The sequence below is a fragment of the Heterodontus francisci genome, chromosome 9 (genome assembly GCF_036365525.1).
Source record: "Heterodontus francisci isolate sHetFra1 chromosome 9, sHetFra1.hap1, whole genome shotgun sequence".
In the NCBI taxonomy this organism is placed as follows: Eukaryota; Metazoa; Chordata; class Chondrichthyes; order Heterodontiformes; family Heterodontidae; genus Heterodontus; species Heterodontus francisci.
This window is the reverse complement of record NC_090379.1, coordinates 21,307,727-21,333,990: the sequence shown is the minus strand read 5'-3', so window position 1 is coordinate 21,333,990 and position 26,264 is coordinate 21,307,727. Positions and strand designations below refer to the sequence as shown.

Sequence of the window (26,264 nt, the reverse complement as noted above, 5' to 3'; positions counted from 1 at the left end):
GGGTATCTATTTCAATGCAAGGAGTGTAGCAAATAAATGATATCATAGCTATTACAGAAACATGGCTTAAGGAGAGAGAAGAATGGCAGCTCAATGTTCCTGGTTGCAGGGTTTTCAGACGCGATGGGAAGGGGATAAGAAAGGAGCGGGCGTGGCAATTTTGTTCAAAGAAATTATTACAGCTGTGAGAAGGGATGATATGTTGGAAGGTTCATCAAATGAGGCCATATGGATTGAGCTAATGAATAAAAAAGGGGCAACCACACTGTTGGAGTGTACTATAGACTTCCAAACAGTCAGAGGGAGATAGAAGAGCAGATATGTAGGCAAATCTCTGAGACGGGTAAAAACAATAGGGCAGTAATAGTAGGGGATTTGAACTACCTCAATATTAACTGGGATAGATTTAGTGTGAAAAGAATTGAGGGAGCAGAATTCTAGAGGTGCATTCAGGAGAACTTCTTTGGCCAGTATGTGGCAAGTCCAATAAGACAGTGTGCAATTTTTAGGCTTAGTTTCAGGAAATGAAGATGGGCAGGTGGAAGGAGTGGCAGTGGGAGAGCATTTTGGTGGTAGTGATCATAATCCAGTCAGTTTTAACATAATTATGGAAAAGGACAAGGATAGAACAGGAGTTAGAGTTCTCAATTGGGGCAAGGACAAGGACTAAGCTGAGGAGTGATTTCGTGAAAGTGGACTGGAAACAGCTACTTGAAGGTTAAATCAGTGTCAGAGCAGTGGGAGGCATTCAAAGGAGAGGTTCAAGGGGTTCAGAGTAAACATGTTCCCACAAAGAAAAAGGGTGAAACGGCCAAATCTAGAAGCCCATGGATGTCAAGGAGCTTACACGGTAAGATAAGGCAGAGAACTCAATACTACAGAAAGCCGAGAGGAGTATAGAAAGTGGAGGGGTGAAACCAAAAGGGAAATTAATAAAGCAAAGAGAGGGCATTAAAGAATATTGGCAAGCAAAATCAAGGTGAACCCAAAGATGTTTTATCAATACAATAAAAGTAAGAGGATGACGAAGGAAAGTGTAGGGCCCATAAAAGACCAAAAAGGTAACCTATGTGTAGGGGCGTCAGATGTTGATATTGTTCTTAATGAATACTTTGCATCTGTATTCACAAAAGAGGGGGACAATGCAGATATTGTAGTTAAGGAAGAGGGGTGTGAGGTATTGGATGTGATCAACATAGGGAGAGAGGACGTATTAATGGAATTAGCATCCTTGAAACATAATAGATCACCAGGGCCAGCTGAAATCTACCCCAGGCTGTTAAAAGAAGCAACAGAGGAAATAGTGGAAGGTCTGACCATCATTTTCCAGTCCTCACTGGATGCGGTGTAGTGCCGGAGGATTGGAGGACTACAAATGTTGTACCTCTGTTTAAAAAGGAAGCGAGCATAGATCGAATAATTACAGGCCAGTCAGTCTAACCTCAGTAATGTACAAATTATTGGAATCTATTCTGAGAGACAGGATAAACTGTCATTTAGAAAGACACTGATTAATCAAGGATAGTCAGTATGGATTTGTTCAGGGAAGATCTTGTCTGACCAACTTAATCAAATTTTTTGAAGTAGTAACAAAGAAGATAGATGAGGGTAGTGCAGTTGACATCTACATGGATTTTAGCAAGGCTTTTAACAAGGTCCCACATGGCAGACTGGGTAAAAAAAAAAAATCCCATGGGATCCAGGGAAATGCAGCGAGGTGGATACAAAATTGGCTCAGTGGCAGGAAACAACGGGTAATTGTTGACGGGTGTTTTTATGACTGGAAGGCTGTGTTGTTTTCAGTGGCGTTCCACAGGACTCAGTACTGGGTCCCTTGATTTTTGTCGTATATATTAATGATTTGGACATAAATATAGGGGGCGTGATCAAAAAGTTTTCAGACGACACAAAGATTGGCGGTGTGTAGATAGCGAGGAGAATAGCTGTAGGCTGCAGGAAGATATTGATGGTCTGGTCAGATGGGCTGAAAAGTGGCAAATGGAATTCAACCTGGAAAAGTGTGAGGTGATGCATTTGGGGAGGTCAAACAAGGCAAATGAATACACGATTAATGGGAAAATACTGAAAGATGTCGAGGAAGTGAGGGACTTTGGAGTAAATGTCCACAAATCCCTGAAGGTAGCAGGACAGGTTGATAAGGTGGTTAAGAAGGTATATGGAATCCTTTTCTCGATTAGCCAAGGTATAGAATAGAAAAGCAGAGAGGTTGTGCTGGAACTGTATAACTCATTAGTTAGGCCACAATTTGATTACTGTGTGCAGTTCTGGTCACCTCACAACAGAAAATATGTAATTGCAGTAGAGAGGGTACAGAGGTGATTTACAAGGATGGTGCCGGGTCTGGAAGAATGCAGCTATGAGGAAAAATTGGATAGGCTGCGGTTGTTCTCCTTGGAACAGATAAGGTTGAGGGGAGATCTGATTGAAATGTACAAAATTTTGAGGGGCCTGGATAGAGTGGAGCTGAAGGGCTGTATTTTTGTATTGTTTTTCTGTGTGGGTGCAATTTAAAAAGGGAACTTTCATGTTTTAATTGGCGTGTTCATGCTTTGCTTCATTACTGGTTAAGGCTTGTTTTATAATAAACCAATAATTTGGTTGTTTATTAAAGAAACCTGGTTGGTGAATTTTATTCTGGGATAAAAATTAGAGTATATAATTGGCTGTATCAGTAACTGAGTAAAGATTTAAATAGATGTTGTGACCTGTGGCGAACTGGAACCAGAGGACAGTGCACCCTTTCCACCTCGGTCATAACACTCAATATCACACTAGCAAACGTCTTTATTCAGTGATGGGGAGAGTTCTTTATAAATTATCACCAATTATTTGCTTCATTGTAAATGCAGGAACTGTTCTCTTTGGCCTCCTTGTCTCGAGAGACAATGGGTAAGCACCTAGAGGTGGTCAGTGATTTGTGAAGCAGCACCTGGAGTGGCTATAAAGGCCAATTCTAGAGTGGCAGACTCTTCCACAGGCGCTGCAGATAAAATTGGTTGTCGGGGCTGTTACACAGTTGGCTCTCTCCTTGCGCTTCTGTCTGTTTTCTTGCCAACTGCTCAGTCTCTTCGACTCGCCACACTTTAGCCCCGCCTTTATGGCTGTCCGCCAACTCTGGTGATCACTGGCAACTGAGTCCCACGACTTGTGGTCAATGTCACAGGACTTCATGTCGCATTTGCAGACGTCTTTAAAGCGGAGACATGGACGACCGGTGGGTCTGATACCAGTGACGGGCCTGCTGTACAATGCATCCTTGGGGATCCTGCCATCTTCCATGCGGCGCACATGGCCAAGCCATCTCAAGCACCGCTGGCTCAGTAGGGTGTATATGCTAAGGATGTTGGCCGTCTCGAGGACTTCTGCGCTGGAGATACGGTCCTGCCACCTGATGCCAAGGATTCTCCGGAGACAGTGAAGATGGAATGAGTTGAGACGTTGCTCTTGGCTGATATACGTTGTCCAGGCCTTGCTACCATAGAGCAAGGTACTGAGGACACAGGCTTGAAACACTCGGACCTTTGTGTTCCGTGTCAGTGTGCCATTTTCCCACACCCTCTTAGCTAGTCTAGACATAGCAGTGGATGCCTTTCCCATGCGCTTGTTGATTTCTGCATTGAGAGACAGGTTACTGGTGATAGTTGACCCTAGGTAGGTGAACTCTTGAACCACTTTCAGAGTGAGGTCGCCGATATTGATGGATGGAGCATTTCTGACGTCCTGTCCAATGATGTTCATTTTCTTTAGCCTGATGGTTAGGCCAAATTCGTTGCAGGCAGCCGCAATCCTGTCGATGAGTCTCTGCAGACACTCTTCTGCGTGGGATGTTAATGCAGCATTGTCAGCAAAGAGGAGTTCCCTGATGAGGACCTTCCGTACTTTGGTCTTCGCTCTAAGACGGGCAAGGTTGAACAACCTGCCATCTGATCTTGTGTGGAGGAAAATTCCTTCTTCTGAAGTCTTGAATGCATGTGAGAGTAGCAGTGAGAAGAAGATCCCAAACAGTGTAGGTGCAAGAACACAGCCCTGTTTCACGCCACTCAGGATAAGAAAGGGGTCTGATGAGGCATCGCTGTACTGAATTGTGCCTTTCATATTGTCATGGAACGAGGTGAAGATCCTTAGTCGCTTTGGTGGACATCCGATCTTTGCTAGTAGTCTGAAGAGACCACGTCTGCTGACGAGGTCAAAGGCTTTGGTGAGATCTATGAAAGCAACGTAGAGGGGCATCTGTTGTTCGCGGCATTTTTCCTGTAGCTGGCGAAGGGAGAACAACATGTGAATGGTGGATCGCTCTGCTTGAAAGCCACACTGTGCCTCAGGGTAGACATGCTCAGCCAGCTTCTGGAGTCTGTTTAAAACGACTTGAGCGAAGACTTTCCCCACTATGCTGAGCAGGGAGATTCCACGGTACTTGTTGCAGTCACCACGGTCACCCTTGTTCTTATAGAGGGTGATGATATTGACATTGTGCATGTCCTGTGGTACTGCTCCCTCATCCCAGCTCAGGCAAAGCAGTTCATGGAGTGCTGAGAGCATAGCAGGCTTGGCACTCTTGATTATTTCAGGGGTAATGCCATCCTTTCCAGGGGCTTTTCCACTGGCTAAAGAATCAATGGCATCACTGAGTTCTGATTTAAGTTGCATAAGTTTCAAAATTATTTGAAAAACCCCTTCAAAACACTGCTGCAGGGGATGCAGACACCAAGTGAGCCCACATCAGAGATGCCATCTATGACTCAGCAATGACCACCTTTGGCAAACGTGAGTAGCAGAATGCAGACTGGTTTCAATCTCACTTTGAAGAGCTGGAACCTGTTATAGCCGCTAAGCACATTGCACTGTTGAACTACAAGAAAGCCCCCAGCGAGTTAACATCCGTAGCACTTCAAGTAGCCAGAAGCACTGCACAAAGAACAGCCAGGCGCTGTGCAAATGACTTCTGGCAACACCTATGCAGTCGTATTCAGCTGGCCTCCGACACCGGAAACATCAGAGGAATGTATGATGGCATTAAGAGAGCTTTTGGGCCAACCCTCAAGTCTAAATCAGGGAACACGATCACTGGCCAACACAAGCAAATGGACCGCTGGGTGGAGCACTACCTAGAACTGTGCTCCAGGGAAAATGTTGTCAATGATACCACCCTCAATGCAGCCCGGTCTGCCAGTCATGGATGAGCTAGACGAAGTTTCCAACAAAATCGGAACTCAATGAAATGCATGAACTATTTTTCTCGAAATAATAAAGAAGTGAAATCTTCTCCTCAGGCAAATACAACTATCCTTTCAAAGAAAATAACCAGCAGAACTCTTTAAGGCAAAGTTTAGTTACTGTTTCCTGTAACATTCTGAATGTACATGAATCTCTATTTATAACAGACATGGAAACACTAGATAGCAGTTGTATTGACAAAACCTTGAATTACAAACTAATAGATTTCAGTCATAAATTTCTTTCTCATAACACACACCATGCTATCTTAGTCAGGAAGGGTGAGCACTTCTTGCATCCTTCCCCTTCTGTGCGTATATAAGTGATAGAGATAGGACTGAGATGATTATGTCACATATGGAAACTCGTGCCAGTCTCACCTTAGTTATTCCCCACACAATGGGTGGAATCTTAACAACTTTAAAAATAATCGCTGGTCAGGACCATTTCTGGGTCCTGACCCTGCACTTTTTGGTATTACGCTTGCTGGCACGATCTTCTGAGGAGACAGCCTCCTAATCAGAAGGCCTACAGCCTTGGAAGGATGGGAAACCCACCAACAGAGGTGGGTGCTGCCACTGTAGGAGAGAGACCATCTTCAGGTGCCCTCTGAACATGTCTCAATTTTAGTCATAGACTAATTGACTAATACATAGACTAATACAGCACAGATACAGGCCCTTCGGACCATCATGTCCGTGCTGGCCATCAAGCACCTATCTATTCTAATCCCATTTTTCAGTACTTGTCCTGTAGCCTTGGATGCTATGGCGTTTCAAGTGTTCATCTAAATACTTCTTAAATGTCGTGAGGGTTCCTGCCTCTACCACCCCTTCAGGCAGTGTGTTCCAGATTCCAACCACCCTCTGGGTGAAAATATTTTTCCTCAACTTCCCTCTAAACCTCCTGCCCCTTAACTTAAATCGATGCCCCCTGGTTATTGACACCTCCGCTAAGGGAAAAAGTTTCTTCCTATCTACCCTTTCTATTTCCCTCATATTTTTGTATACCTCAATCAGGTCAGCCTTCTCTGCTCCAACGAAAACAACCCTAGCCTATTTGGTCTGTCTTCATACCTGAAATGCTCCAGGCAAGACAACATCCTGGTGAATCTCCTCTGCACCCTCTCCAGTGCAATCACATCCTTCCTGTAGCATGGTGACCAGAACTGTACACCGTACTCCAGCTGTGGCCTAACTAGCATTTTATACAGCTCCATCATAACCTCCTTGCTCTTATATTCTATGTCTCGGCTAATAAACGCAAGTATCCCATATGCCTTCTTAACCACCTTATCTACCTGCGCTGCTGCCTTCAGTGATCTATGGACAAGTAGACAAAAGTCCCTCTGACCCTATGTACTTTCTAGGGTCCTACCATCCATTGTACATTCCCTTGCCTTGTTAGTCCTCACACTTCTCAGGATTAAATTCCATTTGCCACTGCTCTGCCCATCTTACCAGCCTATCTATATCGTCCTGTAATCTAAGGCTTTCCTCCTCACTGTTTACGACACCACCAATACTCGTGTCATCTGCGAACTAAATCATTAATGTACACTACAAACAGCAAGGGTCCCAGCACCAATCTCTGTGGTACACCACTGGTCACAGGCTTCCAATCGCAAAAACAACCCTCGACCATCACCCTCTGCCTCTTGCCACTAAGCCAATTTTGGATCCAATTTGCTAAATTGCCCTTAATCCCATGGGCTCTTAACGTCTTGACCAATCTCCCAAGCGGGACCTTATCAAAAGCCTTACTGATGTCCATGGAGACTACATTAAATGCTTTATCCTCATCTACACATCTAGTCACGTCTTCGAAAAATTCAATCAAATTTGTTAGACATGATTTCCCTCTGACAAAGCCATGCTGACTATCCTTGATTAATCCCTGCCTATCCAAGTGGAGATTAATTCAGTCCCTCAGAATTTTTTCCAATAGTTTCCCTACCAATGATGTTAGACTCACTGACCTGTAATTACCTGGTTTATCCCTACTACCCTTCTTGAATAATGGTACCACATTCGCTGTCCTCCAGTCCTCAGGCACCTTTCCTGTGGCCAGAGAGGATTGGAAAATTTGTGTCCGAGCCCCTGCAATCTCCTCCCTTGCCTCACATAGCAGCCTGGGATATATCTCCTCTGGGCTTGGGGATTTATCCACTTTTAAGCCTAATAAAACCGCTACCTCCTCCCTTTCAATGCTAATTTGTTCAAGTATATCACAATCCCCACTAAACCTACATCGTCCTACTCCATAATTCTTTTTTATTCATTCATGGGATGTGGGTGACGCTGGCCAGGCCAGCATTTATTGCCCATCCCTAATTGCACTTGAGAAGGTGTTGGTGAGCTGCCTTCTTGAACCGCTGCAGTCCATTTGGGGTAGGTATACCTACAGTGCTGTTAGGAAGGGAGTTCCAGGATTTTGACCCAGCGACAGTGAAGGAACGGCGATATAGTTCCAAGTCAGGATGGTGTGTGACTTTGAGGGGAACTTGCAGGTGATGGTGTTCCCATGTATTTGCTGCCCTTGTCCTTCTAGTTGGTAGAGGTCGCGGGTTTGGAAGGTGCTGTCTAAGGAGCCTTGGTGCATTGCTGCAGTGTATCTTGTAGATGGTGCACACTGCTGCCACTGTGCGTCGGTGGTGGAGGGAGTGAATGTTTGTAGATGGGGTGCCAATCAAGCGGGCTGCTTTGTCCTGGATGGTTTAGAGCTTCTTGAGTGTTGTTGGAGCTGCACCCATCCAGGCAAGTGGAGAGTATTCCATCACACTCCTGACTTGTAGATGGTGGACAGGCTTTGGGGAGTCAGGAGGTGAGTTACTCGCCTCAGGAATCCTAGCCTCTGACCTGCTCTTGTAGCCACAGCATTTATATGGCTACTCCAGTTCAGTTTCTGGTCAATGGTAACCCCTAGGATGTTGATCGTGGGGGATTCAGCGATGATAACGCTGTTGAATGTCAAGGAGAGATGGTTAGATTCTCTCTTGTTGGAGATGGTCATTGCCTGGCACATGTGTGGCGTGAATGTTACTTGCCACTTATCAGCCCAAGCCTGGATATTGTCCAGGTCTTGCTGCATTTCGACACGGACTGCTTCAGTATCTGAGGTGTCACGAATGGTGCTGAACATTGTGCAATCGTCAGCGAACATCCCCACTTCTGACCTTATGATTGAAGGAAGGTCATTGATGAAGCAGCTGAAGATGGTTGGGCCTAGGACACTACTCTGAGGAACTCCTGCAGTGATTTCCTGGAGCTCAGATGATTGACCTCCAACAATCACAACCATCTTCCTTTGCTCTAGGTATGACTCCAGCCAGTGGAGGGTTTTCCCCCAGATTCCCATTGACCTCAGTTTTGCTAGGGCTCCTTGATGCCATACTCAGTCAAATGCTGTCTTGATGTCAAGGGCAGTCACTCTCACCTCACCTCTTGAGTTCAGCTCTTTTGTCCATGTTTGAACCAAGGCTGTAATGAGGTCAGGAGCTGAGTGGCCATGGCGGAACCCAAACTGAGCAGGTTATTGCTAAGCAAGTGCCGCTTGATGGCACTGTTGATGACACCTTCCATCACTTTACTGATGATTGAGTATGTTGATGGGCGGTAATTGGCCGGGTTGGACTTGTCCTGCTTTTTGTGTACAGGACATACCTGGGCAATTTTCCACAATGCAGGGTAGATGCCAGTGTTGTAGCTGTACTGGAACAGCTTGGCTAGGGGCGCGGCAAGTTCTGGAGCACAGGTCTTCAGTATTATTGCCGGAATGTTGTCAGGGCCCATAGCTTTTGCAGTATCCAGTGCCTTTAGTCATTTCTTGATATCACGCAGAGTGAATCGAATTGGCTGAAATCTGGCATCTGTGATGCTGGGGACTTCAGGAGGAGGCTGAGATGGATCATCAACTCGGCACTTCTGGCTGAAGATTGTTGCAAATGCTTCAGCCTTATCTTTCGCACTGATGTGTTGGGCTCCCCCATCATTGAGGATGGGATATTTGTGGTGCCACCTCCTCCAGTTAGTTGTTTAATTGTCCGCCACCATTTACGGCTGGATGTGGCAGGACTGCAGAGCTTAGATCTGATCCGTTGGTTATGGGATCACTTAGCTCTGTCTATTGCATGGGGCTTACGCAGTTTGGCACACAGATAGTCCTGTGTTGTAGCTTCACCAGGTTGACACCTCATTTATTTATTTAGAGATACAGCACTGAAACAGGCCCTTTGGCCCACCGAGTCTGTGTCAACCATCAACCACCCATTTATACTAATCCTACATTAATCCATATTCCTACCACATCCCCACCTTCCCTCAATTCCCCTACCACCTACCTATCCTAGGTATAATTTATAATGGCCAATTTACCTATCAACCTGCAAGTCTTTGGCTGTGGGAGGAAACCAGAGCACTCGGTGAAATCCCACGCAGTCACAGGGAGAACTTGCAAACTCCACGCAGGCAGTACCCAGAATTGAACCCGGGTCGCTGGAGCTGTGAGGCTGCGGTGCTAACCACTGTGCCACTGTCCTGCTCACTTTGAGGTATGCCTGGTGCTGCTCCTGGCATGCCCTCCTGCACTCTTCATTGAACCAGGGTTGGTCTCCTGGCTTGATGGTAGAGTGGGGGATATGCCGGGCCATGAGGTTACAGATTGTGGTTGAGTACAATTCTGCTGCTGCTAATGGCCCACAGCGCCTCATGGATGCCCAGTTTTGCATTGCTAGATCTGTTCGAAATCTATCCCATTTAGCACGGTGATAGTGCCACACAACACGATGGACGGTATCCTCAATGTGAAGGCGGGACTTCGTCTCCACAAGGACAGTGCGGTGGTCACTCCTACCAATACAGTCATGGACTGAAGCATCTGCAGCTGGCAGATTGGTGAGGACGAGGTCAAGTATGTTTTACCCTCGTGTTGGTTCCCCCACCACCTGCCGCAGACCCAGTCCAGCAGCTATGTCCTTTAGGACTCGGCCAGCTTGGTCAGTAGTGGTGTTACCGAGCTACTCTTGGTGATGGACATTGAAGTCCCCCACCCAGAGTACATTTTGTGCCCTTGCCACCCTCAGTGCTTCCTCCAAGTGCTGTTCAACATGGTGGAGTACTGACTCATCAGCTGAGGGAGGGCGGTAGGTGGTAATCAGTAGGAGGTTAACACAGATGAAAAGTAATCATTTATAACCTCACCTATGTCCTCCGGCTGTACGCACAGATTGCCACTTTGGTCCCTATTGGGCCCTCCTCTTTCCCTGGTTATCCTCTTGCCCTTAATATACTTATAAAAAGCCTTGGGATTTTCCTTCATCTTGCCCGCCAGTGTTTTTTCATGCGCCCTCTTCGCTCTCCTAATTACTTTTTTAAGTACACCCCTACACTTTCTATACCTCACAGGGCCGCCGCTGTTTACAGCTCTCTGAATCTGCCATTAGCCTCCTTTTATTTCCTTATCCAATCCTCTATAACCCTTGACATCCAGGGTTCCCTGGACTTTTTGGTCCTACCCTTCACCTTTACAGGAACGTGTTTTCCCTCAACTCTCACTATTTCCTTTTTGAATGACTCCCACTGGTCTGATGTAGACTTTCCTACAAGTAGCTGCTCCCAGTCCACTTTCGCCAGATCCTGTTTTATCATATTGAAATTGTGGCCTTCCCCAATTCAGTACCTTTAATTCTGGTCCATCTTTGTCCTTTTCCATAACTACCTTAAATCTTACAGAGTTATGGTCACTATCCCCGAAATGCTCCCCCAATGACACCTCTACCACTTGTCCAGCTTCATTCCCTTTAGGTCCAGTACCACCCCTTCACTTGTAGGACTTTCTACATGCTGACTCAAAAAGTTTGCCTGGATGCACTTTAAGAATTCCGCCTTTAGGAATGCCCTTTTTGCCCCCTTTTTGTTTTTAAGTTCTATCCATATGGCCTCATTTGAGGAACCTTCTAAGATATCATCCCTCCTTACTGCAGTAATTGACTCCTTGATCAACAGTGCAATGCCACCTCCTCTTTTACCCCCTCCCCTGTCTTGCCTGAAGATTCTATACCTGGAATATTGAGCTGCCTGTCCTGCCCTTCCTTCAACCATGTCTCTGTGGTGGCAATAATATCATATTCCCATGTGTTAATCAAGGCCTTCAATTCACCTGCCTTACTTGTAAGACTCCTTGTGTTAAAATAGATGCAATCCAGCCTTGCATTATTCGCTTGTGCCTTAACAGGTCTATATTTGCTCTGCCATCCAGACTGACTTAGTTTCTCTTCTATATTTGGCTGTGCATCACCCCCTACTGTACCTTCACTCTGTATCCCATCCCCTTGCCAAATTAGTTTAAATCCACGCCCCCCCAACAGCACTAGCAAACCTCCCAGAAATGATGTTGGTCCCATTCTGGCTCAGGTGCAACCTGTCCGACTTGTACAAGTCCCACCTTCACCAGAAACAGACCCAGTGATCCAGGAAACAAAAGCCCTCCCTCCTGCACCATCTCATCTGCTCTATCCTGCTAGTCTAGAGATTACAACCTTTTAATCTGCTACTTAGCTCCCTAAATTCTTGTTGCAGGACCTCATCCCTCTTCCTATTTTGTTTGTCGCATTGTGAACCACAACCTCTGACTGTTTACCCTCCCCCTTCAGAATGTCCTGCAGCTGCTCCATGGCAGCTTTGACCCTAGCACCAGGGAGGCAACATACCATCCTGGAGTCACGTTTGCGGCCACAGAAACGCCTATCTGTACTCCTTATGATAGAATCCCCTATCACTATAGCTCTCCCACCCTTTTTCTGCCCTCCTGTGCAGCTGAGCCACTCGTGGTGCCACAGACTTGGCTTTTGCTGCATTCCCCTGAGAAACTATCTCCCCCAACAGTATCCAAAACGGAAAATCTGTCAGAGAGGGAGATGGACCCAGGGGACTCCTGCGCTACCTGCCTGGTTCGTCTACTCTGCCTTGCGGTCATCCATTCCCTTTCTGCCTGAGCAGTCTTTGCCTACGGTGTGACCACCTCCCCGTACATGCTATCCACGGTGATCTCAGCCTTGCAGATACTCCTCAGTGTCCCCAGCCGCTGCTCCAGGTCTGAAATGCAGATTTCAAGTAGCTGCAGCTGGAAACACTTACTGCACACGTGTTTGCCCTGGACACTGGAAGTGTCCCTGACTTCCCACATTACACAAGAGGAGCACTCCATGCTGCCGAGCTACCCTGTCATGAGTTACCCTTAATTTACTCCTTTAAATTATTCAGAAATTAGAGATTATTTAAACAAGGGACCTTGATTCCCTAAAAAAAAAACTGTAGACTTTACCTTTCTTTTTACTTTAGTTCCTAACTCAGCCTACCTGCTTTCTCTGTTGATTGTGACGTCGCTCTGATGTCACTTTTCGATTTTCCCCCGGCTATGCTCCCACTCTGTTTTCTCTCTCTCTCTCTCTCTCTCTGGTCTCCGACTCTGTTCCTTTTGGCGTGCTTTTTAAAGCTCTGCTTCCGCAGTGTTTTTTTCTCTCTCTCTCTCACTGGTCTCCGACTCTGTTCATTTTGGTGCGCTTTTTAAAGTTTTTGTTAATATAAATAATGGCCACAGCTGCCAGTCCACCCTTGTGCAGGGGAAATCCCTCCACAAGCCTCCTTGAACAGCACCTTCCAAACCCGCAATCTCTACAACCTAGAAGGACAAAGGCAGCAGGTGCATGGGAATGCCACTATCTGCAAGTTCCCCTCCAAGTCAAGTTCCCCTCCAAGTCACACATCATTCTGACTTGGACCTATATCGTCATTCCTTCACTGTCGCTGGGTCAAAAACCTGGAAATCCCTTCCTAACAGCACTGTGGGTGTACCTACACCAGATGGACTGCAGCGGTTAACAAGGCAGCTCACCACCGCCTTCTCAAGGGCAATTAGGGTTGGGCAACAAATGCTGGCCTTGCCAGTGACACTTACATCCTATGGAAGAATAAAAAAATGTGATGGCCTGCAGACATAGCTATGACCCACTTATCACTGAACCTCCGGTGTGTGTGAAAGTATAGGTGCCTTGCAGGCCCCTGGCCAGTCACTGGCAGGCCGCCTCAAGGCACCTGCTGGGCTTTGGCCTCAGCAGGAGGCGCTTGCGCTCCAGGAAGATCCTGTCGGTGTACCCAATCTACCCACAATTCGGCACTTAAATATGCAGATTGGCTACCCGCCACTGCCGGGTGAGTAGCCCTTGCTGTTTCCACTTTGTGTCCGGCAAAATTGGCCAGAGACAGGAACTTGTCGGCCCACTGACCCGAGGCCTTCCCATCCTACCTTCCTCCTGGTCCTGCTATCAAGGCTGCTTTGGCGAGAATGGTAAGATTTCGCCCAATGTGTGCCTCTAGCGGGCATACATTATGTTGGAAAACTGAAGTAGAACTTGCAAGATCCATGCAAAAATGGGATCCAGAATAACTTAAAAGATTACTTTCCCTGTGGTAGGAAAGCAGCAACTTTGAACTGACAAAATGTTATTTAATTTTTGAAGTACCTTACCCAACATTGCTAGCCCTCTTCTGCTGTTTCAGGGTGTTGCAGTGAAATCCCTCTCTGCCGTCTACTGCTGTGGCAAATGCCTGCCAACATCATGCTATTTACCTTCATGGCAGGATTTTGAAAGAGGTCAGGATGCATTCATGGGATGGGCAGAAGTTCTGAAGAGTTTGACTGAATTAAAAATAATTAGCAATCATTAACAGAAGAAATGAAAAAATGTGCTGTGTTGAAAGATGGCTTCACAATATTCACAGTAATGAGAGTTGCTGTATCAACATTGTTGGCAAGGGGATATGCCATATTCAGTCTATCACCAAGATTTTAACTTTCATCTCATTGCATGTTTTTGCCCCATCTCAATCTCCAGCACTGAAACCCTTATACATGTTTTTGTTAGCTGGAAATTTGATTTATTTAACACCCTCCTGCAAGTCTCTTGAGCTCCTCTGCTTACCAACTCTACCTTATCCAAAACTCCACTGCCTGCATCTGCCTACACTTACCTTAATAATCCATCAATCCTATTTTTGATGACCTGCCCTGGCACTTTGTCTTCAATTGCATTGAATTCATTTTTTTTCCCTTGTCTATAAATGCCTTCATGGTTTTACCCCCCCCCCCCAACTTCTGCAATTTACTCCAGTCCTACATTCCATCCCATAGTCCATCGCCTACTGACTCTGTGTTCCTGAATCATAGAATCATAGAACGTTTACGGCACAGAAAGAGGCCACTTGGCCCATCATATCTGTGCCAGCCGAAAAATGTTTCACCCATTCTAATCCCACCTTCCAGCATTTGATCTGTAGCCCTGCAGATTATGGCACTTGAGGTGCATATCCAGACTTCTTTCGAAAGACTTGAGGGTTTATGCCTCAACTACCCTATCAGGAAGTGAGTTCCAGAACCCCACCACCCTCTGGGCGAAAAAACCATTCCTCATCTCCCCCCTAACCTTTCTACCAATCACCCCCCTAACCTTTTTACCAATCACTTTAAATCTATGCCCCCTCGTCACTGACCTCTCTGCTAAGGTAAGTAGGCCCTTCAGCCCCTCAAAATTTTGTACATTTCAATCAGATCTCCCCTCAACCTTATCTGTTCCAAGGAGAACAACCCCAGCCTATCCAATCTTTCCTCGTAGCTGCATTTTTCCAGACCCGGCACCATCCTTGTAAATCACCTCTGTACCCTCTCTACTGCAATTACATATTTTCTGTTGTGAGGTGACCAGAACTGCACACAGTAATCAAATTGTGGCCTAACTAATGAGTTATACAGTTCCAGCACAACCTCTCTGCTCTTATATTCTATACCTTGGTTAATAGAGAAAAGGATTCCATATGCCTTCTTAACCACCTTATCAACCTGTCCTGCTACCTTCAGGGATTTGTGGACATTTACTCCAAAGTCCCTCACTTCCTCTACATCTTTCAGTATTTTCCCATTAATCGTGTATTCATTTGCCTTGTTTGACCTCCCCAAATGCATCACCTCACACTTTTCCAGGTTGAATTCCATTTGCCACTTTTCAGCCCATCTGACCAGACCATCAATATCTTCCTGCAGCCTATAGCTATCCTCCTCGCTATCTACACACCGCCAATCTTTGTGTCGTCTGAAAACTTCTTGATCATGCCCCCTATTTTTATGTCCAAATCATTAATATATACGACAAAAATCAAGGGACCCAGTACTGAGTCCTGCGGAACGCCACTGGAAACAACACAGCCTTCCAGTCATAAAATCACCCGTCAACAATTACCCGTTGTTTCCTGCCACTGAGCCAATTTTATATCCACCTTGCTGCATTTCCCTGGATCCCATGGGATTTTATTTTTTTACCCAGTCTGCCATGTGGGACCTTGTTAAAAGCCTTGCTAAAATCCATGTAGACATCAACTGTACTACCCTCATCTATCTTCTTTGTTACTACTTCAAACGATTCAATTAAGTTGGTCAGACAAGATCTTCCCTGAACAAATCCATACTGACTATCCTTGATGAATCAGTGTCTTTCTAAATGACAGTTTATCCTGTCTCTCAGAATAGATTCCAATAATTTGCCCAAGTTCTCACTCTCCTGATTTTCCTCACTTGACAGCAGAACTTTCAGCCATCTTGAACCTGTCTTCTGGAACTAAACATCTTTGACTTTCTACTTCTCACTCGTCTTTAAAACCTTCACAAAATCTACATTTTTGTCTGTGCCTTTAGTCAAATCACCTAAATTTTTTACAACGCTATTTGTCTTTCTTCTATATTAGGATTTTGGGACTTAAATTACGTTAAGGATGCTATACAGATGTAGTTGTATCCTCAAGAATGGGACAGATTATTTTATGAACTGACAGTTATTTTCTTTCCTACAGTGGAAGTAGTAGTGAAGACAAGCCCGCCTACAGTGGTGCATGTTGTTCCTGAATCTACAGCTAGACAGGTGGCTTCGGTATTTGCAACAGAAATTTCAGGTAAGATCTAATTTCATACATTTTAGACATTCTTTTGTCATGAGTGGACTTAGTGGTGTGTAAAGTGGTACAAGTAGCAAAGCATTTTAAATGGTGGATTAATGAATTGAACTGAAACAAAGTCATAAATTGAGAACATTCATGTGCAGCAACACATTTCCGTAAAGTTATTCTGGAAATTATATAAAAATGGTACGGAAAGTATTTGCTTCATGCATTGCAAGAAAATCATACGAGTTGTAGCAACTGGGCTACATGCTTTGAAAATCATCCACTACCGCACATTAAATTCAAAATAATGAGTCAGTCGTTAACAAGAATATAAAAATATAGATAATAACTGGCACATGAAGCAACCCATTTCCTCCACTCCATTCCTATTAGTGCAGGTACGCTACTGCATGTCAGCCCAGAATTTAGAGATGGGAATTCTCAACTCCATTCACTGGGGTTGACTGAAGTGGGGCTTAACAGAAGAACATAAGAAATAGGAGCAGGAGTAGGCCATTTGGCTCCTCGGGACTGATCCACCATTCAATAAGATCATGGCTAATATGATTATGGCCTTAACATCACTTTCCTGCCTGCACCCCATAACCATTTACTCATTTGTAAATCAAAAATCTGACTAGCTCAGCCTTGAATATAATCAATGACCCAGCCTCCACTGCTCTCTGTGGTACAGAATTCCAAAGATTAACGACCCTCTGAGAGAAATTCCTCCTCATCTCCATCTTAAATGAGAGACCCCATATTTTGACACTATGCCCCCTAGTTCTAGATTTCCCCACGAGAGGAAACATCTGGAGTACTGTGTACAGTATTGGTCTCATTATTTAAGGAAGAATGTAAATGCATTGGAGGCAGTACAGAGAAGGTTTCCGAAACTAATACCTGGAACGGGTGGGCTGTCTTACAAGGAAAGATTGGACAGGCTGGGCTTGTATCCACTGGAGTTTAGAAGAGTAAGAGGCGACTTGATTGAAACATATAAGATCCTGAGGGGTCTTGACAGGCTGGATGTGGAAAGGATGTTTCCTTCTGTGGGAGAATCTAGAACTAGGAGTCACTGTTTAAAAATAAGGGGTCACCCATTTAAGACAGAGATGAGGAGAAATTTTTTTCTCTCAGAGAGTCGTGAGTCTTTGGAACTCTCTTCCTCAAAAGGCAGTGAAAGCAGAGTCTTTGAATATTTTTAAGGCAGAGGTAGTTAGATTTTTGATAAGCAAGGGGGTGAAAGGTTATTGGGGGAGGTGGAAATGTGGTTATCAGTTCAGCCATGAACTTATTGAATGGCAGAGCAGGCTCAAAGGGCCGAATGGCCTACACCTGCTCCTAATTCATATGTTGGTATGCAGGATTCAGTCCAACACCATTTTCAGCAGAACACTGAAAGCTGCAAATGACTCGAAAGCAGAATTATTGAGTCATAGAGTCGGACAGCATAGAAACAGGTCATTCGTCCCACCGCGTCCATGCCGACCATAATGCCTATCTATACTAATCCCACCTGCCTGCATTAATTCCATATCCCTCTATGCCTTGCTCATTCAAGTACCTGTCCAGATGCTTCTTAAAATTTGCTACTGTTACTGCCTCCACCACCTCCTCTGGCAGCTCATTCCAGATGCCCACTATTCTTTGTGTGAAAAATTTACCCCTTTGATCCCCTTTAAACCTCCTCCCTCTCACCTTAAATCTATGCCCTCCAGTTTTAGTCACCCCTACCATGGGAAACAGACTGTGGCAATCTACCCTATCTATACCTCTCATAATTTTATATACCTCTATCATGTCCCCTCTCAGCCTCCTTCGCTCCAGGGAAAACAGACCCAGCCTATCCAATCTCTCTTTATAACTCAAGCCCTCCAAACCAGGCAACATCCTTGTGAATCCTTTCTGCACCCTCTCTAGCTTAATCACATCTTTCCTGTAGTACGGCGACCAGAAATGCACACAGTACTCCAAATACGGCCTAACCAACATTATGTACAACTGTAACATGACGTCCCAACTCTTGTACTCAATGCCTCGGCTGATGAAGGCAAGCATGCCATATGCCTTCTTCATCACCCTATCTACCTGTGTTGCCACTTTCAGGGAACTAAGTACTTGCACTCCAAGGTCTCTCTGCTCAACAACACTCCCCAGGGCTCTGCCATTCACTGTATATGTCCTGCCCTCGTTTAACTTCCCAAAATGCATCACTTCACACTTGTCTGCGTTAAATTCCATTTGCCAATCCCTTGCCCACTTTCCCAATTGATCTATATCCTGTTGTAACCTTAGACAACCTTCTTCACTGTCCACTATACCACCAATTTTGGTGTCATCTGCAAACTTACTAATCATGCCCCTTACATTCACATCCAAGTCATTAATATATATGACAAACAACAGAGGGCCCAGCACCGATCCCTGCGGCACACCACTGATCACCGGCCTCCAATCTGAAAAACAACACTCCACTACCACCCTCTGCCTCCTATCACCAAGCCAATTTTGTATCCAATTTGCTAGCTCACCCTGGATCCCATGTGTTCGAACCTTCTGGACCAGCCTACCATGCGGGACTTTGTCAAAGGCTTTGCAAAAGTCCATGTAGACAACGTCCATCGCCCTACCCTCATCAATCCTCTTGGTCACCTCCTCGAAAAACTCAATCAAATTCGTGAGACATGATTTCCCACACACAAAGCCATGCTGACTATCCCTAATCAGACCATGCCTTTCCAAATGCATATAAATCCTGTCTCTCAGAATCCCTTCCAATAACTTTCCCACCATTGATGTAAGGCTCACCGGCCTGTAGTTCCCTGGCTTATCCCTGCTGCCCTTCTTGAATAAAGGCACAACATTAGCTATCCTCCAGTCTTCCGGTACCTCACCCGTGGCTAACGATGATACAAAAATCTCTGCAGGGCCCCAACAATCTCCTCCCTTGCTTCCCATAGCATCCTTGGATACATCTGGTCAGGCCCTGGGGATTTATCCACCTTAATGCGCTTCAAAACCTCCAACACCTCCTCCTTTGTAATGTTGATATGCTCCAGGATATCGCTGTTCCATCCCTTGAATTCACTAGCTTCCATGAGCTTCTCCACGGTAAATAGGGATGAGAAATATTCATTTAAGACCTTGCCCATTTCCCGTGGCTCCATACATAGATTGCCACACTGATCCTTAAGGGGACCTACTCTCTCCCTAGCTACCCTTTTACTCTTAATATACTTATAGAATCTTTTAGGATTCTCCTTTATCTTATCTGCCAGGGAAATCTCATGGCCCCTTTTCACCCTCCTAATTTCCTTCTTAAGTGTAGTCCTACATCCCGTATACTCCTCGAGGGACTCGCTCAATCCCAGCTGCCTATACCTGACATATGCCTCCTTCTTAGTCCTGACCAGACCCTCAATATCTCTCGTCAACCAAGGTTCCCTAAACTTGCCAGCCTTGCCCTTGCATCTAACAGGAACATGCCGGCCCTGAACTCTTCCTATCACACTTTTAAAATCCTCCCACTTGCCAGACATCCCTTTACCTGTAAACAGCCTCTCCCATTCAACTTTTGAGAGTTCCTGTCTGATGCCATTGAAATTAGCCTTCCCCCAGTTTAGGACTTCAACCTGAGGACCAGTCCTATCCTTTTCCATAACTATCTTGAAGCTAATAGAGTTATGGTCACTGGTCCCAAAGTGCTCCCCCATTGACACATCAACCACCTGCCCATCCTCATTTCCTAAGAGGATGTCGAGTGTAGCCCCTTCTCTAGTAGGGCCATCCACATACTGCTTCAGAAAACTATCCTGGACACACTTAACAAATTCTTCCCCATCTGATCCCTTAGCACTAAGGCAGTCCCAGTCAATATTAGGGAAGTTAAAATCACCTACTATTACAACCCTATAATTCCTACACCTTTCTGTGATTTCCCTACATATTTGCTCCTCCACTTCCCTCTGACTATTGGGGGGCCTATAGTATAATCCCATCAAAGTGATCACCCCTTTCTTATTTCTAAGTTCTACCCATATGGCCTCACTGAACATTCTCCCCAGGATGTCCTCTCTAAGTACTGCCGTGATGTCCTCCCTGATCAATAGTGCAACTCCCCCTCCTCTCTTACCTCCACCTCTGTCACGCCGGAAGGATCGGTACCCCGGAACATTGAGCTGCCAGTCCTGCTCATCCCTCAACCATGTTTCTGTAATAGCTATAATATCACAATCCCATGTACCGATCCATGCTCTGAGTTCATCTGCCATACCTGTAAGGCTTCTTGCATTAAAGTAAATGCAGTTTAGCCTACCAGACCTTCCACGCTCCCTGTCCTGCTCCTGCCCGGCCTGCCTACTTGCTTTAACCTCTACATTTGCCTCAACTATCTCTTCAGAGAGACTACTGCTTTGGGTCCCACCCCCCTGCAAGGCTAGTTTAAACCCTCCCGAGTAGTACCAGCAAAGCTCCCCGCAAGGATATTGGTCTCCCTCCAGTTTAGATGCAACCCGTCCTTCTTGTACAGGTCACCTCTGCACCAGAAGAGATCCCAATGATCCAAGTAGCTGAAGCCATCCCGCCGACACCAGCTCTTCAGCCACGCATTCATTTGCGTTATCCTCCTATTCCTACCCTCACTAGTACGTGGCACAGGGAGTGATCCTGAGATTACAACCCGAGGGGTCCTGCTTTTTAACCTTCTGCCTAATTCCCTATATTCACTTTGCAGGACCTCATCTCTCTTCCTGCCTCTGTCGTTAGTACCAATATGGACCACAACCTCTGGCTGTTCACCCTCCCCTTTTAGAATGTCCTGCAGCCGCTCCGAGACATCCTTGACCCTAGCATCAGGGACTCAACATACCATCCTGGAGTCTCGTTTGCAGCCACAGAAACGCCTATCTACACCCCTTACGATAGAATCCCCTATCACTATAGGTCTTCCAACCCTTTTCCTCCCCTGCTGTGCAGCAGAGCCCTCCGTGGTGCCACAAACTTGGCTGTTGCTGCTTTCCCCTGGGAGGTCATCCCTCCCAACAGTATCCAAAGCGTTTTATCTGTTTGAGAGGGGGATGGCCACAGGGGACTCCTGCACTCTGCACTACCTGCCTGCGCTTACTGCTCCGTCTGGTGGTCACCCATCTCTTTTCTGCCTGTGCAGCCATTACCTGCGGTGTGACCACCTCACTAAATGTGTTATCCACGACGTCCTCAGCATCGCGGATGCTCCACACTGAATCCACCTGCAGCTCCAGCTCCGTAATGCGGGTAGCCAGTAGCTGCAGATGGATACACTTTCTGCACACATGGTCATCAGGGACACTGGAAGCATCCCTGATATCCCACATAGCGCAGGAGGATCATATCACGGGGCTGAGCTCTCCTGCCATGACTTACCCCTAGATTAATTAGTTACTCCTTTAATTAAAGAATACTAATTACACTAGGGGCCTTGTTATGGCCACCCCAATCTAAAGTCCTTAAAAATAAAACACTTCAGTAGTACTCACTTTATCACCAGAGGTTTTTTTTTTAACAAAAAAAAAGTGTATGCAAAGCTGACAGACCTTTAAATATGGCTCCAGCACCTGCTCTGGAGTCACCTGATGCTGTAACTGGAAACTCACCTCCCACCCCTGCCACATGATTGGGGGCCCCATGCCTCCTCTAGGCAAAATGGCCACCTGCTGTATGATAGTGCAGGGGCAGCCACCTATGTGACCGATGGCAATGGTGCCCAGTTCCAGATCCACCGCCCGTCCCGATGGCAGGCCGACTAAAGTGAGCCCTAAAGTCCCACAGACACCAATTCTTCATATAGTGCCTTTGGGAGTTTTTATGTTCACCTGAGAGGACAGATGGTGGTTTAGCAACTCATTCAAAAGGCACCACCTCCAACAATGCAGCACTCCCTCAGTACTGCACTGATGTGCCAGTCTGGATTATGCGCTCAAGTATCTGGAGAGGAACTAGAACCCACAACCTTCTGACTCAGAGATGAGAGTGCTGCTGCTGAGCCATCTGTGAAGAGAGAAACTGACCTATCAGAACTTTCATCTGATGAAAGACCTGAAACATAAACTCTGCTTCTTTATCCACAGATGCTGCCTAACCTACTGAGTATTTCCAGCTGTTTTCAGTTTTTATTTATGATATCTTGATTCTTCTGTAAGCTTGATTTGATGGTGTTCTGCATTGTGGTCAAGTTTAGTGAAGTGCTTAGCACCATTCACTTTCTCAATGATGTCATCGACTGTCGGCGTCAAGTGTCCCTCTCGTTGTATGGCTTGGTTTGGTGATTGCATAGCATTGCAGATTCTAATCTGGTTCTCTTGGGTTGCTTGACGACTTGTATAGTGAAACGTAATCTCATCCCCAACTTTTTCAGTAATGTCAAGCTCAACTGAGGGTACATTCGGGTCTACATGCTTGCATCAAATACCTTTCAGTCTGCCGATACTAGTGAAGCGATCAGCATACAGTTCGAGAATGCATTTGTTATGCAAAGCAATTGTGTATGTGACTGCAATCGTGTTCCGATCTGTTGCTATGTGGAAACTGATAAGCGTGTCACATTCTCCAGATATGACATAGAATACAGCATTCGATCTAGTGTCTTTGAATGAGACTGGCATTTCAAAAGCTCCGAGAATTTTCAGCATTTTGTCACTGTTGTAAGGGAATTTTTTTGTATTCCCTGGTTTGCAGAGAATGGGGCAATCCTAAAGTTGGTTGAATGTTTTGTCTCCCATGACATTGTTAGACACTGCTGTGTCTATGAGAATATCCACATCCGAGCAGCCAATGGTTACAGTCACATATGGCTGTTTGCTGTGTCTGAGAGAGAGCTCACAACTATGTTCAGGATCATCTGTCTCTACTTTGGCTACATTCTCTTGACTGTTTGCTGTGATTTCCATACACGGCACCCTTCTGTTGGTAAAATAAAAGCAATACTGCAGATGCTGGAAATCTGAAACACAAACAAGAAATGCTGGAAATACTCAGCAGGTCTGGCGGCTGCTGTGGAGAGAGAAGCAGAGTTAACGTTTCAGGTCAGTGACCCTTCATTAGAACTGCTGTTGGTATTGGTCTCAGTAGTTGATTTTGCTGATGAGTGGCAAACACAAGCAAAGTGGCTGGGTTTTACACCGGCTTTACACTGTTTACCAGTAGCAGGACATTCTGTCTGGTGTGGGTAAGCATTGCCACAGTGGAAACATTCTTTGGATAAGTTGCAACTCTGTTTGTGAGATGGCTGTTGTTGCTTTGCAGGTGGTTTCCTGGCAGATGGTGTATGGTAGTTCATATTCGCAGCCTCAACTTCAGTAGCTCTGGACTCTGAGAGTGATAGTGATCTTGCTAACTCCAACAGCTCTGACAGCTTTCTGTCTTTCTCAAGTGCTTTTCAGCATAATTGATTGGAGAAACAGCTTTCGATTATTTGCGTTTTGATTTCCTGTTCAACATGTTCAACATCACCGAAGTCACATTTGTTTGCTAGATGCCTCAATTGTGTGAAATATTGGTCAATCATCTCATTTTCTTTTTGCTTAGTGCATCGGAAGACAATGGTTTTGTATATATTTTATTGGGCATGAAGAAGGTCTCAGCGCATTTTTTGCTGAGTCATTGTCATTCAGGCGTAAGTGTCTCAAAGATATCTTCTAATTCTTCATCTCCATATTGAAGAAGTAAGGCCTTTTTCCTTGTTGTCATCTGTGATTGCAAAACCTGTCATTGTGCCTTCAAAATGTTGCAGCCACTTTTGTCAACGTGGGGATATAGTTGATGGCTATGGATACATATCAAATGGTGATAGGTTGGGCATAGACAACTCCATATTGGTCAGCAACGTAGTAATAATGTGTGATCAGGGATCCCAGATCGCATTCCTTTCCAGAGAAATCTTCTCTGCAATGATCTGAGATTATTTTTTTTCTTTTGATCGGATAGTTATTTTGGAGAGATTAGTGTGTGAGTATACAATGTACAAACTCCCCGTGTATCACTCGAACACATCTGCAACTGAAAATGCTGTCTGTAAAAATAGACAAAAGCTTCCAAAATATTCATACCTGAAAGCAATGTTTCCGTTTTTTTCTATCCTTTTTCTGTTTACTACGTCTCCATTGTGATATCTCTCAGGACTGGAGTGAGGTTTAACCGAGTTTAATATAAGGTATGTGAGGCAGAGATTGAGACAGAAGCAGCAAGCTTCTTCTTTATTCTGTTTTAGTTTCACTTTCCCTTTGCTAGCATGTGTATTCTACAGCAGCCTCTAGAGTTGCAAAATGCAATGGCAATTTCAAAACGCTACAACACTGCAAGCACTACATTTTCAGCCTGCACAAATTTTTAGATTTAGATTTTTAGATTTATAAAAATGTCAAACACATGAATGCTGCAATGGCTTGCAGTGCACTACTACATTGTCTAAAGTATAGAGAGTCATGGATGTGGCCCGGACGATGGGTTCCTACTGTCCCATCAACTGTGTGACATGATTCGCCTTGGTGTTATCTCCTCAACAACAGCTTGTATTTACATAGCACATTTAATGTAATAAAACGCTTCATAGGGGCATCATAAAACAAAATATGACACCGGGCCATGTAAAGAAATTAGGGCAGATGACCAAAAGCTTGGTCAAAGAGGTAGGTTTTAAGTAGTGTCAAGGAGGAAGGGGAGGTAGAGAGGTGAGCGGGTTAGGAGGGAATTCCAAATCTTCGGGCCCAAGCAGCTAAAGGCATGGCTGTCAATGGGGATGCTCAAGACACCACAATTAGAGGAGGGCAGATATCTCAGAAGGTTGTGGAACTGGGGGAGATTACAGAGATAGGTAGGGACAAGACCATAAACGATTTGAAAACAAGGATGAGGATTTTAAAATGGAAGCATTGCTTAGTCAGGAAGCAATGTAGGTCAGCAAGGGGTGATGGGTGAATGAGACTTGGTGCGAGCTCGGACAAGGGCAGCAGAGTTTTGGATGATGTCAAGTTTACAGAGGGTAGAATGTAGGAGGCTGGCCAGGAGTGTATTGAAATAGGCAAGTTTAGAGGTAACAAAGACATAAATGAGGGTTTCAGCAGCTGATGAGCTGAGGCAGGGCAGAGTTGGGCAATGTTATGGAGGTGGAAATAGGCAGTCTTGGTGAAGGCACGGATATGTGGTCAAAAGCTCATCTCAGGGTCAAATATGAGAACAAAGGTGCGAACATTCTGATTCAGCTTCAGATGAAGGATGAAACCAGTAGCTAGGGAGCGGAGTTTGTGGTGGGGAATGAAATCAATGGTTTCTCCCTACCCAATATTTAATTTTCTTCTCATCAAGTACTGGATGTTGGACAAGTAGTTTGACAATTTAGAGACAATGGAGGGTTTGAAAGAGGTAGTGGTGAAGTAGAGTTGGGTATCGTCAAAATACATGTGGAAACTGACTTTATGGCCGGAACTTTACGCCGCCACAGCGGGTCAGATGGTGGCATGGGGGCGGCATAAAATTGAGCGGCAGGCTCCAGGAGGCACAACTGCCCCGATTCCGCCTCCGACCAAGTTTACGGGAATCTGGCGGGGAGGCGGGGTGTGAGAAGCGGCCCACCCGCCCGAGGCCAATCAAGACCCTTAAGTGACCACTTAACGGCCACTTAAGGGCCCTCGCCCGCCTCCACGGGTATTTTACCATGTGCCGGTGACGTGAAAGGCCGTCCAGATATAGCTGCCGGCCTTTCCGCACCCTGTGGGGGGGGCCTGGCAATCGGGCACAGGGTGCTCGATTGAGGGCCGCCCCCGCCTCCCAACCCAACCCCGGGATCCAAGACGCACCCCCCCTCCCCCCAAACGACCATCCAAACCTCACCAGGGCATGACCGATTGCCCTGGTGAGGCTGCCCAAACTTACCTTCTGTCCTGGTTCCATTGCGTCCTCCCTGGTCGGCTAGGCTGCAGTCTCAGCAGTGGCCACCACTCCCGATGGCGCACTGATTGAAGAGCTGCCGGCCCACTGATTGGCTGGCAGCTCACTGAGGCGGGACCTCCT

The 26,264-nt window shown here is 45.7% G+C and overlaps 1 protein-coding gene across 4 annotated transcripts in view; it reads left to right on the top strand.

Moving 5' to 3' along the window:
* LOC137373618 (latent-transforming growth factor beta-binding protein 2-like) overlaps nt 1-26,264 on the top strand; it is a 773,188-nt gene that overhangs the window by 436,396 nt on the left and 310,528 nt on the right. For all 4 annotated transcript variants that reach the window (XM_068038663.1, XM_068038661.1, XM_068038660.1 and 1 more), the window contains exon 15: nt 16,131-16,229. In XM_068038663.1, the coding sequence (XP_067894764.1) occupies nt 16,131-16,229 (99 nt within the window). The remainder of the gene's footprint in view (nt 1-16,130; nt 16,230-26,264) is intronic.